This window comes from Myotis yumanensis, unplaced genomic scaffold (genome assembly GCF_028538775.1).
Source record: "Myotis yumanensis isolate MYYU_CA2020_CCGP unplaced genomic scaffold, mMyoYum1.0.hap1 SCAF_1, whole genome shotgun sequence".
Taxonomy (NCBI): domain Eukaryota; kingdom Metazoa; phylum Chordata; class Mammalia; order Chiroptera; family Vespertilionidae; genus Myotis; species Myotis yumanensis.
In genome coordinates this window covers 4,477,437-4,492,467 of record NW_027223752.1, presented here as the reverse complement: position 1 = coordinate 4,492,467, position 15,031 = coordinate 4,477,437, and the positions used below count along the sequence as shown (strand labels likewise).

General features: G+C 41.9%; 1 protein-coding gene across 1 annotated transcript in view; it reads left to right on the top strand.

Annotated features, from left to right (window-relative positions):
* ATG2B (autophagy related 2B) overlaps nucleotides 1-15,031 on the top strand; it is a 73,094-nt gene that overhangs the window by 54,817 nt on the left and 3,246 nt on the right. Inside the window, exons 32-40 of the mRNA XM_070412634.1 lie at nucleotides 506-614; nucleotides 1,421-1,615; nucleotides 2,898-2,999; nucleotides 7,475-7,553; nucleotides 7,856-8,063; nucleotides 12,612-12,681; nucleotides 13,107-13,189; nucleotides 13,795-13,916; nucleotides 14,159-14,313. Of these exons, the coding sequence (XP_070268735.1) occupies nucleotides 506-614; nucleotides 1,421-1,615; nucleotides 2,898-2,999; nucleotides 7,475-7,553; nucleotides 7,856-8,063; nucleotides 12,612-12,681; nucleotides 13,107-13,189; nucleotides 13,795-13,916; nucleotides 14,159-14,313 (1,123 nt within the window). The remainder of the gene's footprint in view (nucleotides 1-505; nucleotides 615-1,420; nucleotides 1,616-2,897; nucleotides 3,000-7,474; nucleotides 7,554-7,855; nucleotides 8,064-12,611; nucleotides 12,682-13,106; nucleotides 13,190-13,794; nucleotides 13,917-14,158; nucleotides 14,314-15,031) is intronic.

Below are 15,031 nucleotides of genomic sequence, written 5' to 3'. Positions count from 1 at the left end.
GGTTGAGCTAGAGAACTGCATAGAGGACCAGGTAGCGGGAGAGAAAAGGCATCAGGAGGTGGTAACCTTGGCACAACAGTGTAGTGACTGTTTGTATTTAAAAGTAATTTTTAAACACTTGTGAATTTACTGTAGTTCTTTGTCTATTCATTGGGATTTCTAGGACTGGTACTCTAACTGTCAGGGGTTTCTGAAGTGACCGGGAACTTATAAGGAAGTCTCATTTCCAAGTCTGTCCTGTGATCTGAACGCCAGCATCATAGTTAGGTTTTCCTGTTTAGCTAGCAGGCGATTGCCGTCAGGGCAGTACAGTAAAGTGCATGCTCACAGTGTCTCCAAAGTATGAAAGCTGTGCTTCTGATTTATAGTCATACAGTGTGTGGCAGTGTTATCTTCCTGACAGCTGTGTATCTTACTCTCTGTTCAGCTTGTTATTTTTCTGTGGTTATTCATTACCTTTCTTTGAATATTCCTGTAACAAAAGGTTTTTCTTTTTCAATTATAGTAGTCCCCACAGTTCACCTTCTCACACGCCCACAAGACATGGGCGTAATATGGTATGCGGGGGCAAAGGAAGAAACCATGACTTTTTAATGGAAATACAGTTAAGCAAGGTAAGATGGCATTTTGAAGAGAAAGTTCCACGGGAGTGGGAGCATTAGCGAGGGCTCATTAGTGCACCCCGTCCTCCCATGTGCAAGCCTGAGAACCCCCGTGAGGGCTTATTAAAACAGGCTGCTGGGCCCCAAAGTCTCTGATTTGGTAGGGCTGAGGTAGGGCCCTTGAATAGGTATTTTTAATGAGTTCTCAGGGGATTCTGATCCTGCTTTCCCCGGACCACACTGGGGGCCATGCCTGCAGTCTCTGTCTGGGGATGCCTGCGTTGGGCAGCACACGTCAGGTCCTCTGTGGACGTCTAGACCCACACCGTGGGGCCAGGCCCCCAGTGACTTCATATGCATTTAATTCTGCCAGCTTGTTTGGGATTGTGCTGAGGGTCATATATTAGGGTGCTTAATGTGGAGGTAGAATGATGCCAATTCCATGTGTTTAATTGTATCCTTGCCCACTTTGGAACTTGAACCTGCTGTCATTGATTCCTTTGCAGGCAAGTTGCAAGTTCATGAGTACAAGAGGGTAATTGTATGTCTTATTCCTCTTGAGAGTTTGGCTTGGGAAGGATGGGGATTTTGCCAAGGTCTCATAAGAAATGTCAAGTCAAGCTTATCCTCGTGTGTAGGGAACATACAGATCGGTACCTAAGTGAGCAAATAAATGAAGGAACGGTACACTCCATGAAAGTGGAATTGAAAGCTGAGAATTCAAAGAATGAGATGAGTGATATTTTGCATTGCAAAGAGAAAATCTAATTTAAATAAAATGTCAAGATGGCCCTGTGTTCCTTCTCCTGTCTGTGAAGGTGAAGTTTCAGCATGAGGTCTACCCACCATGCATGCCGGAGTGCGACCCCAGCCTCTTAGAGCACCCAGTCTCCCGGCAGGTGTTCCTCGTGCAGGACCTTGAGATTCGAGACCGGCTGGCCACGTCACAGATGAACAAGTTCTTGTACCTGTATTGCAGCAAGGAAATGCCTCGCAAAGCTCATTCCAACATGGTAAGATTGGAAACTTGATATTTTTGTTATCTGAAGTTTAGAAAAGTGTTTTTATTATATACTAGAGGCCCAATGCATGATATTTGTGCGGGGTCAGGGGGCCCTCAGGCCGGCCTGCGCCCTCTCGCAATCCGGGACCCCTCGGGGGATTTTCGAACCCTTGCTCCTAACTGCCCGCCTGCTCCCTCCTAACCGCTCGCCTGCTCGCTCCTTACCGCCCGCCTGCTCGTTTCTTACCACTTGGCTCACTGCTCCTTAGCTCTGCTGAAGCAGGGGAGGCTCCTGCCATCTCCGCTGTGCTCACCAGCCGTGAGCCCAGCTTCTTGCTGGGCAGCGCTCTCATTGTGGGAGCGCACTGACCACCAGGGGGCAGCTCCTGCATTGAGCATCTGCCCTCTGGTGATCAGTGCGCATCATAGTGACCGGTCATTCTGGTCATTCCACCATAACGGCCCTGGGCTTTTATTTTATAGATAACTGCAGAAGATTTAGATTGGGGAAAATTACCAGGTATCTTTACCCAATTTAATATGAAAACCCCTTTTAAATATGCTGCTTAAAGTTTTATGGTTTAAAAATTACTTTGCTTGTCACTTCTAGGGTCCATTCACTAAATTCGTCAACATGATGATAGCTGAGGGAAACCGGAAGTCCATAGCAATCTGTACAGAGTAGTTAGGATTGCTTGAAGGGTTCCGATTTCTAACACTTTAAAAAGTGTAGTGGAGCAGAAATGATTAGTGAGGACTCCTGGGTGAAAGCGTCATGGAGCTGGCTCTGGAGTATGGACTGGGCTTAGCTCCGGGGCCTGTAGCCTCCTGAGACTGCACGGCAGCACCATGTGCTTTTTTCTCTCTAAAAAGCATCCAGCCGAAGCCGGTTTGGCTCAGTGGATAGAGCGTCGGCCTGCGGACTGAAAGGTCCCAGGTTCGATTCCGGTCAGGGGCATGTACCTGGGTTGCAGGCACATTCCCAGTAGGAGATGTGCAGGAGGCAGCTGATCGATGTTTCTCTCTCATCGATGTTTCTAACTCTCTATCTCTCTCCCTTCCTCTCTGTAAAAAATCAATAAAATATATTTAAAAAAATAAAAAGCATCCATATCTTTCATCAGATTCTTGAGGGAGTGTGTGACCCAGAAAAGTTTGATTCAGGCTTTAAGGAAAGAGAGTAAACAGTTCCACTTTCTGGTCTAGGAATATAATTCTTTTCCTTTGTTTTTTTTAAAATGAGAGCAATGTCTTAATATCATTGGGGATATTCTCTCCCTTTTGTCTTGTAGTTGACAGTGAAAGCATTACACGTGCGCCCAGAGTCGGGCAGGTCACCTCAGGAGTGCTGCTTACGAGTGTCACTGATGCCACTTCGCCTCAATATCGACCAGGTAGGCACTACACTCATAACTCATGGGACTACGGTGAAATACACATCCCACATTCGGAATGAGAGACTTAAGAATCAAATGCTTACTATTTAACCTTTATGAAAGTTGGATAATTAACGCAGACTTCTGCTGGTAAAGAGCAGGGCAGGTTTCTTAGGCTTTTGGAATCTGAACTGTTGGTGTATAATCGTCCTAGATGTTATCCCCAGTCTCCTCCTCAGGGTCTGCATGACATAGCTCTTGAACCTGCTTCTAGTTCTAATTCTTACGGACACACTTCTCATTCAGATGTGCAGGTGTTTTCAGAGTCTTAAAGGAAGCCCTGAGATATGATTGAAAGATATAAAGCTTGAGTCTTACTCGCAGCATCTGGAAAACAGTTCCTCTGCCCTGGGTAAAATGACAAAGTAGTAAATTGGCACGAGAACAGGTCACAGACAACAGAGATTCATGGAAAGACATGAATCCTGTTTCCCATATTCCAACAAGCATCCCATCAAGTTATTCTAGGTTTTGCTTTGGGCCGAATTGCTGTTAAAACCATAGTTGGTGCCTCTTCTGCAGACTGTATTCAAGGTATACGACAATATGATGCTTTGTAGTGGTGCACTGTAGTGGTGACGAGCATAGGGTTGGAGTCAAACCTGGGTTTAAATCTGAGCTCTCTTTTACCTGTTGTGTGGCGTTGGCTAAGTTACTTAACTTATTCAAGCCTCAGTTTCTTCATTAATAAAATTAAAGTAATACATATAGCATCATTTTTTAAACAAAGAGGATTAAATGAGACTAGTGTATGTAAAATGCTTCGCTTGGTGCCTGGCACAGAATGTTAAAGATCATATAACGGCTGAAGAAAATAAACGGGGCTTTAAAAAGAATCTGCCTCTGAAATAATAAACCCTCCTTTATTTTATTTTATTTTATTTTATTTTATTTTATTTTATTTTATTTTATTTTATTTTATTTTATTTTATTAATGTATGTGTGTATATGTGTTTTATTTCAGAGAGACAGGGAGAGGGAGAGACAGAAACATCAATGATGAGAGAGAATCATTGATCAGCTGCCTCCTGCACACCACACACTGGGGATTGAACCCACAATCTGGGCATGTACCCTTGATCGGAATTGAACCCAGGACCCTTCAGTCCACAGGTCGACGATCTATCCACTTAGCCAAACCCTCCTTTTATACCTTATATTGGGGTGAGCTCAGGTTTGAATGTAGAGTATGTGTGGGATGGTAACATTATTTGTTCACTTAATATTGACAGTAATGTTGATTTTTTTTATTTAAATAATATATTTAGGAATAAGCTTAAATAATATTTATATTATAAACAAAATATAGACATATCTTAGAGAATATGTAAAACAGATGTTTAGCACAACTTTTCATTAATATTTGTAGCTTCCAAGCTGGGTCAGACTTACCAAGGAGAACTTTAGATTTATGCTTTCTCATTATGAGAATAATACCTCTTGGTACCCATATTTTAATTTAACTTATCCATACATTGTCCTAGTAGGAATATGATGAAGTATTTATGGGAAATTCCATCTCTGGAAATCACATGTGAGCACGGATTTGAGCAAGGTACATCTTTATGGCACGACTTCACCAGACTTAGCAAGCCCAATTTTCTTTAATAGACTTTTCTCTTTAATATTGAGCTTAATTTCTTCTTTAGAACTGTAATGCATTATGATTTTAAAGTGGGAAAATGTTAATCTTAGAGAAGACAGTCAGGGAAATAAATGATGTGACTAAATTGAGGAGGAATGGGGAATAAGTCCCCCGCTCTGAAGCCTGGGAAACAAAGCCATGCTACAAATATGTCAGCCTCAGGGGGTATGTTATTGATTAAAAAAACCTTCCTAGTTTGCAGCTTCTAAGATTGATACACCGTATTTTGAGATAGCAAGTGGTCGTCTGAATAGAAAACCAAATATTTGTGTTCTTCATTTTTCCTTTTGAAAGCAAATCAGTTGATGAATGATAATGCTTTGAGTAATATTTTTCTTACCAAGCATATCTCTCTTTTATTTGTCTTCACTGACTCATAGATAGTAAGTATGAAAGCAACACATTGTTTTCTCATGTTTTTAAAAAGCTGCATCGCTGCCCTAGCTGGTTTGACTCAGAGGATAGAGTGTTGGCCTACGGACTGAAGGGTCCCAGGTTCGATTCTGGTCAAGGGCACATGCCCAGGTTGCAGGCTTGATCCCCAGTGTGGGGCGTGCAGGAGGCAACTGATCAATGATTCTCTCTCATCATTGATGTTTCTATCTCTCTCTCCCTCTCCCTTCCTCTCTGAAATCAATAAAAATATATTAACAAAATAAAAATAAAAGCTGCATTGCTGATGGAGTTCCATACAATTGCCTCCAAAGTTCAGTGTGCCCATGGGGTAGGCAGAAAGCTAGGTGCATGGGGTGATCTCCATCTAGGGGGGTGAATAGATGATGAAGGTTATAGATCTAGGTAGTTTGAGGTCCAAAATATGAAGGGGCCAGATTTCCTGACTCTCCTAGTCTAGTATTCATTTTAGTATTGTACCACCTGGAAATCTGTGTAAGGAAGATATGCTAATTAATTCCAAGTCATTTGCTGAATGCCAGCCACGTCCCAGGTTCTGTACTAGGATGCCGGGGGTACAAAGATGAATAAACATTTTATTCCCAAAGGTCTCTGTGTGGTGTGGCGAGACCAACATAAACTATGACTTAACACCTATGGGGACTACAAGTGATAAAGGTGGGCTTAGGGTGAGGTGCCCCACCAGCAGAGGGCTCCAAGGCCAGGTGTGTGTGTGGGGGGTGCAGTTGGAAGAGTGAGAGGTGATCAGGAAAGGCTGTCTGGGGGAGGGGACATTTGCGTGGGCCTTGAGTGCAATGGAGTCAGCCACATTAAGATCTTTGTGAAAGCAGGATCTGAGAGGAGAGGTAAGGCCATTGGGGAAGGATAAGTAAATGCCCAGCTGAGGCTGGCGATGCTGAATATGTGGCAGGACCAGTTCGCATGCACATTTGTGGTTTTTCAGCATCATTGCTTAATTGCCTGAGAACGACCTGAAAAGTAATTTTTTAACACTTGGTCATATTGCACTATTAATATCTTCTATCATACGACCTTAATGCTAGAAATAAATATTTTGTAGTTCAAGTGTAGCATACATAAAAAACCAAATTTTTAAGTTTAAAAAATTGATTGTATTGAAGTATAATTTGCATATAATAAATGCACAGAGCTTGACAAATACACACTTGAGTAACTACGACACCAATTGAAATATAAAACATTTTCTGTGTCCTACAAAGTCCACTCATGTCCCTTTGTAGTCAGTCTCCACCACTCCAGAGCAACCACTGACTTCATTTACACCACCACAGATCAGCTACCTTTCCACAGCTTCTTGTCAGTGGAATTGTATCTGGCTTCCTCTCCAACATTGTGTCCGTGAGATTCATGTAGGCTGTGTGCTACCATGTATATAGCAGTCTGTTCATTTTTATTGCTGATTAGTATTTCGTTGTATGGGTATTCCACAGTTTGTTTCCTCATTTACTTACTGGTTTACATGGTGCAACCACTGTAAATCTCTGTGTTGCTAGTTTTTTTAAAATTTTAATTCTCATCTGAGGATATGTCTGTATTGATCTTTAGAAAGAAAGAGAGAGAGAACTATTGATGTGAGAGAGCAACAACAATCGGTTGCCTCCTGTACATGCCCCAACCGGAGATCAAACCCGCAACCTAGGTATGTGCCCTGACTGGGAGTTGAACCCGCGACCCTTTTGGTGCATGGGACAACACTCCAATCAACTGAGCCACCTGGCCTGGGCCTGTGTTGCTAGTTTCAAAATTGGGTTGTTTGACTTATGAATTTTAGAGTTTAGCATAAATAACAAAACAAAAAAAAATTCTGAGGACATTTTAAAAGACTTGATTAGCATCCCTTTGTCTGGTGTTTTGTGCATTTGTAGTAAAAATGGGTAAATCACTGTCTCTTAGTCTTCATTTTTTTAAGAGCACATTTATTAATTTTCTCTGCTTTTTGAAGGCAGGCATATTTAAAAAAACATAGCATTGAAAATATCTCCTAGTGGCCAAGGAATAACATTTCATATACTATTAACTGTTTACTACTTGAGATTAGAGACATACACATATATAGTAATATGTAATAAACATATGTAATGTAAATAATATGTAAAATATGTAAGTGTAATGCATAATCTAATGAGCAAGGCATGAACCCACTACCCTCCTGCAGACCAGAGTGTATTTCCAGTGCTGTCGAACCAACTGCTTGTTCTTCAGTCCCATCTGCCATGTTACCTGGAAAAACACCCTCCTAACTTGTTATTTATACTTCTTACAAGTGTGATCTGTAGTCAGTCAGAGTCTTTGGAATTGCCAGTCAAATTTTTTGTGTGCTACCAAATATTGTAACTACATCTCTCAATTTTAGGATGCCTTGTTCTTCCTGAAGGATTTCTTCACAAGCCTATCTACAGAAGTAGAGCTTCTAATGGCTCCAGATCCAGAAGGTACTAAACATGTAGCTGAAAAGTCTATAACAAGTACTTGGATTGACTGTTATGAGGCCTTTTTGAGAATGTACTTATGTAGTCTTCATTTTCATTTATATAAATGAGTTGTGTTTATTTTTTATTAAATTATGCAAATGTAATTTATGTAAAAGTAATCATTTAAAAGGTGAAAGTCATTTTTCTGTCGCAGTTAATTGTGTTCATTAAGTGAAATGTAGCAAAACCACTTAAAGCTAGATTGATGTATGGGGCTCTACGGAAGCATAGCCTGTGTTCCTGACGTGCGGTTACCCTTCCAGTGAAGAAGTCTCCCGGCGCTGACGTCACCTGCAGTGTGCCAAGGCACCTGAGTACCTCGAAGGAGCCAAGTCTAGTGCTTTCTTTCTCTGGGCCAAAGCCACCTTCCCCAAACGACAGTGCCAATTCAGCGGAAGTGGCGAACGGGGAGGAAGAAAAGGACTTCGCGGCTGAAGAAGCCTCGTTTAGTGACCAGCCTGTGTTTTTTAGGTAAGTCGTTTAATTTTGCTAACAAAGTTCTTTGGAGTTGTGAAGGTGGTTCTTTAACACGCTGTGTAGGGTAGTCATGAGGTTGCATCAGCTTCTCTCCTCACTGCCAAATCATCAACTGTGTATTTGTTTATCGCTGTCCCACCAACCTCCATCTCCCATTTTACAGGTGGTAACCTGGTTGAGGCTCATCTCTCTCTTGGTTCTGTAGCAGGAGTTTCCTTTTCCTCCTAGCTGCTTCCTCTTTTCCTCTCCTGTCCCTCTTTCTGGTCACTGAATGGCTTCTTGGTTCTCCAACACGGTGCTGTCCTTTTTCTCTTTTCCTTTACTCACCTCGACTTCAACACTCCTCCCCTTTTTCTTGTGGGAATTTTCTGTCTAGTTTCTCTGTCTGCCCTCCCCCATCGCTGTTGTGTCTTTCCTGTCCCTGCCCTCCCTGGCTAAGCTGGCACGACCAGGAAGCCCAGGTCCCTGTGCTGCTGTCTGCTCGGACTGCTGCCCTGCTGTACACATGGAGTGTGTCCCTCCTTTCCAGACCCATTCATTCCCCATCGTCCTTCCTTCCTGATCCTTGGTGGTAGGGAGGAGCCTGGCTCTGTTGGAAGGAAAAGAGTGAAGATCCAACCCACCTGTGTTGTGAGGCACAATGAGCTTCCTCCGCTGGTTCTCTGTGCTCCTCGCCCACGGCATCAGTGCCCCCAAACTCTGTCTTTCCCTCTGAGTTCTGAGATTAGACTTTGTGTTTTAAATATTATGTATACTGCTGAAAGATTAAAAAAACGGAATATGAGGATTGGGAAGATCCAGGAATCAGTCTTGTTTTTGTGAATACTGGATATCTGATGTAAAAGAAATTGAGTTGTTAAAATTCTGGACTGAAAGCAATGAAATTTGACACTTTTTAGCTTGTATAGTGCTGTGATCTTTGCAGCGGGGTTCAGGATCTGAAGGAGGGGCCGACGCACAAATATGTAATTACCACTGAAAAAGATTTTTTACCATCTACTCTTCATTTTAGTTATATATATTTCGCCTTAACAACTTTGAGATTTTAAAGCCAATTATTACCCAAAGCATTTTCCTTGGCAAATTCTGTAACAGAGATAACTTACAGGCTTTCAGTTGCTTTAATGTTAAAGTATTATTTTATTTTATTTTCCTTTATAAAAACAGAAGTGCCCCCAGGACCTGGGAGGCAACCTTAGAATGTGGTCTATTATTATCCAAGAACTACCCATTATTATGGAAACACTAATTTTGTTGCCCAAACCCAGCCTGTATATTTTCCTTGTGTCATTTTCACCATCTCCTAAAGAAAAACAGTCTGCGGCCTGTTCTATAGCATCCGTGAAGAGATGGGCTTAGGCCAAGAGGCCACCCAAAATCCGGCGGGGTGCGCCTTCTCTTAAGCTAGCCTTTTTCTCTTCATGGGCATAGAAGTCTCCAAACTGTAAGAAATGGCTTATTTATTCAAATTTCAAATGAGGGACTGGGAAACAAAAACGTGACAAAAATGGGACTTTTAAGAACACTCCCGAGAGCGGGCGTCCATTTTACAGGATCACCAAGAGACCTAGTAATTAATGGCTGGGGCCTTTTTTAGTTGCCTCCCTTTGTCTAGGGAGTTTTCCTAGGACCTGTGTTATCAGCCACACGTATCGCTCATATTCTCTCCCCCCACCCCACATCCTGTTTGCTCTGGGGAAATTTAGTAATGGCCTGGCCATTTACTCTTTCTTTTCTATTAAAATAAATTAAAGGCATGCTTAATAGACTAACAATAAACGAATTAAAGCAAACAACAAAGACAGTTAAAACAATAATTAACAGACACTCATATATATGATATTTACAAGCACGCATAACGCATAGACAAGACTTAATAAATCATAGTTCTTTTTATGGATCTTTCCGATGTTTTACATGGCCTGGGACTTACAGCCAGAATGCGGCCTAGACCTCAGCCTGTTGTTCACAGATCTCACCCTATCCTGCTCTCCACAGCACTGACTGGCGTCTAAAGTTTTAGCTAAAACCCGCCAGTCCCAAGGCGTCAGATGGTAATTTTCAGACAGAGCATTAAGGAGTCCTTTTGTGAAAGGACTGTTAGCCCATTTTCTCCAGCTGGGGAGCCTTCCCACACCAGAGGCGGAGGGTCCGGGGCCTTAGGTGTGACAGACTGTTGATCCCCAATACGAAGTGGGCATAATGCAGTCAAACAAGAGCCCGCATAGTTAAAGATGACAAGGGCACTCCTTTTCCTTGAGCCTGATTTAAGAGAGGACCTTTTGACACCTTAATTCCTTTATCCTTGAGCATGCAAGCTAAAAATGTACAATGATGTTTTTGCCTTTTACTCGAATTCTTCCCCAGTATAACCTGGCTGATTAAAAACGTCCCCATCCACTTACAGTTGCAACTGCGGAGCTGGCATGGGCTTTGTGCGCGGTGAACTTCCCACCTTTCCGGTGAATTTCCGCTTTTCCTTTTTCACTTCGTTTTTCGCTCGGGCCAATCTTCTCCTCCAGTCCCTGTTCATGGCACCAGATGCCGCGACCTTCATGGCGGGGTTCAGAAGGGGCCGACGCACAAATGAAAATCCTATACAAGAAATAGGAATTTAGAAGGCATTGGGGGCCAGGTGGAGCCTCTTTCTTGAAGAGACACACTGAGACCTGGGCTTATCCGCTTTTTATTCAGTTTTAGATACACATCTTGCCCTCAGTAAAGCACGGCAAACAGGTAGCAGACAGACTGTCTCTAAGGTCAGTAAAGATTAGTAAGGTCCAGTAAACATTTACTTGGAGGCTATCAGGTCAGGAAATTGCTTCAAACCACCACTATCTCAGCATGAACAATTGGTGCTTAGCGTCAGTCCTGCTAATGCTCAAGGTCCCTCAGCCTTCCTCGTTCCACGGTGCACTTTCATGATAGTATTGGAAAGCAGTGGCTTTCTGCAGTATAGTAAGTAGCCTTACTTACCCAGTAAATGTTTGTTTTTCCATTAGACTGTGTCAAATAGCTTGCAGATTTCTATTTCTATTCTCAAAAGCTCCTAGAGCAGTGGTTCTCAACCTTCTGGCCCTTTAAATACAGTTCCTCATGTTGTGACCCAACCATAAAATTATTTTCGTTGCTACTTCATAACTGTAATGTTGCTACTGTTATGAATCGTCATGTAAATATCTGATATGCAGGATGGTCTTAGGCGAACCCTGTGAAAGGGTCGCGACCCACAGGTTGAGAACCACTGTCCTAGAGGGTCCAGGGCCCTGGGATGGGAATAAGTGATAGAGTCCAGTTACTCACTGTGGAAAAGAGGAAGCTAATACCCAGGGAGGTGAGTTGACTTGCCCAAACCACACAGTTAGTGGCTGAGGCAGGACTGGAATACGAGTCTTAATCCCAAACTCAGTGCACTTTCCAAGTGATGGTCTAATACTGTGGTTCTTAACCTTCTGGCCCTTTAAATACAGTTAGTTCCTCATGTTGTGACCCAACCATAAAATTATTTTCGTTGCTACTTCATAACTGTAGTGTTGCTACTGTTATGAATCGTAATGTGAATATCTGATATGCAGGATGGTCTTAGGCGGCCCCTGTGAAAGGGTCCTTCAACTGCCAAAGCGGTCGCGACCCACAGGTTGAGAACCACTGGTCTAATAAGTTCTCCCCAACATTTATTCAACATTTACTTATTCAACAAATACTTGTTGAACATTTGCTATATATATGCCACATTTTATTCTAGGCACAGTGAACAGAGTAGAGAAAAATCCCTATTTAAATGAACTTAAAAATAACCAAAGGATGCTATTTTGTGCCATGGAGAAAAAACGTAAGAAAGGAAGAGGCAGGTGTTGAGGGGCTGTTGCCCAGAGAACCAAATGGAGATAGTATTCAGAAGACAGGAGATGTCCTTCTTGTGGTGATGACGTGAATACAGCATTTTCATTTTACTGAGGTTAAGTGGTCTCTGTGGGATGGCTTAGGATTAATCACCAACACTGATTCTGTAGAACACATGTTTCCAGTGTCCGTTTGCAGTTCAGCCTTTCCAAGCTCCTTGTGTTTGATGTGTGCCATCAGTGTGTAATTCTATCCTCAAAGAATTCCCAATATTTGCATTCCGATATCCTGTTTACAAGCATTAATCTCAGGAATGCTCACTAAAATTCACCAGTGTAGGTGGCATTTTAAAAATTTATTTACAAAGACATTTAGACTCAAAGAGGTAACGTGACTTGCCCGTAATTGCATCCTATATAACTGAGAAATATCTGCCCGAATACATTTTTTTAAGATGAACACTATTAAACTAGGAAAAGTTTTTTTGTGAGAAATTTTAAATATAATAAAATAAATAAAATTTGTAAGATTATTAACATTTGGGTTAGTTATGTTATAAGAAAATATAATGCTAAAAGTCATTCTCTTTTATTCATTTTGTGGTTTTGTTTTTATTCTCCAGTTGAACAAATTAATTTATAGCTAATTTCAACTACTAGTAACTTGAATATAAATATCTCTTTCTTCCTTTATCTTCAGAGAATTCAGATTCACATCAGAAGTTCCTATTCGGCTTGATTATCATGGCAAACATGTATCAATGGATCAGGTTTGGAAATTTTGTATAAATATACTCTCTACAAAATTATCTCATTTGTTTTTCTTATGGACTCAATTAAATTTTGTATAAATATACTCTCCACAAAATTATACTCTCCACAAAATTATCTGATTTGTTTTTCTAATGGACTCAATTTAAAAAAAAATAATTTTTTTGTCATAGTTTTATATATGCAAGTGCACGATTTTAAAGTGTAATTGTTTTTAAAGTAAATTGAATACCATTTGCTTAAGACCCCATGAGTAAAATTTGATATAAATTGGGTCCTACCTATTATAAAATATGTGTTGTTTTTCTGTATTTTGTTTTAGCTTCCTTAGTGAATATTGCTTTGACTTTCCCAGACAATAACTATTTTAAATGACGAGTCTCTCAATTTACAGACTAATGAGGCCTTTATTTTTTTTTTCAAGGGCACACTAGCTGGGATCTTGATTGGTCTGGCCCAGTTGAACTGCTCTGAACTGAAGCTGAAGAGGCTCTTCTATCGGCACGGGTGAGCCGTTCATTAGGGAGACCTTACGCTGTGGTCGCTGACGTTAGTACAGCAGATACAAGTGGGGTTTTCTCAGCAGCATGCACACCTTAGTCATGGACAGCACTGTTTGCAGACAGCTTAGTTTCAGAGGATCCTTACTGACCAGGGCTAGGTTTTATTCAGAGAAAGTAGAAATAATTGGAACAGAGTAGTATTTTTCAAAAACAGCTATCGTTATGATTATTTGTAATAATTTCTCAAAGTTGTAAATCAGCTTATTTAGTGAAATCGGGAAGTTCACTAAGTAGCTAAGAACTGTGCAATTTGTAGACATTGAGTTAATCCTATGCCAGAGCTTTAGATGTTCAAGAAATAAGAGCAGTGTTAAAACATACTTATACACATTACCTAAGCCTTGTAAAAATTATTAACATCACAACTGGGATATATATACACACACATTTATTTATATTTATATGTATGTATATATTCAGATTGAACATCTATACTATTTTATCCTTAAGCTGTAGTCAGTTTTCTTTTATCTTAAGTCAAAAATTCCCCAGACATATCTAAAGCTATACATCTTTCTCCTTCTTATATACTAACAGTCATTTGCTTAGTTTGCTAGGTGTTGACAAATTATTCTCCTATGCAATCACTGAATGGCTTACTGACATTAAGAAGAACCAGCTACCAGGAATCCTGGGAGGTGTTGGGCCAATGCACTCACTAGTACAATTAGGTGAGTTTTCTTTTTTAATCAGAAGATAATTTATTTTACCTCATCAGTGGTTCTTCACCCCTTTTGGGTTATGGATGCCATTGAGAGTCTGTGTCAGAACCATCTTTCTAGAAAACCTACATTTGCAGTCATATACATGAAATTGTGCTTCCCATTTCAGGGGTTAAAAACCCCAGGTTGGAATGGAGCCGAGACCTGAGCTCTAGCACCGCTGTTGACCTCTCCGTGTTGACTCGTTCTAGTGCAAGGCCTGAAGGACTTGGTCTGGTTGCCAATAGAGCAGTACCGGAAGGATGGCCGCATCGTCAGAGGATTTCAGAGGGGCGCTGCCTCCTTTGGCACCTCGACAGCCATGGCTGCCCTGGAACTCACCAACAGGATGGTTCAAACCATACAGGTACCTTTCCATAGGCTGCCTGAACCTATGCAGAAGGACGAGCTGTTACAGAACCATTCCTCCATTTTGTTTTATGATGATATTGTGAAAATGTTGAGAAAAGCTATTTTATTCGTAGTATCATGCTTTTTTTATTAGTTATCTACTGTCAAGTAATCCTATATAATCAAAGCCTAATATGCTAAGTGTCTGGTCGTTCGGTCAGCCATTCAACCAATCAAAGCGTAATATGCTAATGATATGCTAACGCCATTCAACTGCTCGCTATAGCATGCACTGACCACCAGGGGGCAGACAGTCAACCGGTTGCTATGACCACCAGGGGGACAGATGCTCCGATCGGTAGGTCAGCTTGCTGCTGGGGTCCAGCCGATCGGTACTGAGTGAGATGGGCCGGACACGCCCTGGAGCCCTTCCACGGTCCTTCCCCGGCTGGCCAACCTCCCGCATCCCTCCCCGGCCTTGATCATGTACCGGTGGAGTCTCTCGGCTTGGCCTGTGCCCTCTCACAATCCAGGACCCCTCAGGGGATATCAGAGAGCTGGTTTTGGACCGATGGTGGAACGACCGGTCACTATGATGTGCACTGACCACCAGGGGATAGACGCTCGATGCAGGAGCTGCCCCCTCGTGGTCAGTGTGCTCCCACAGGGTGAACACGGCTCAGCCAGAAGCCGGGCTCACGGCTGGTGAGCACAGTGGCAGTGGCGGGAGCCTC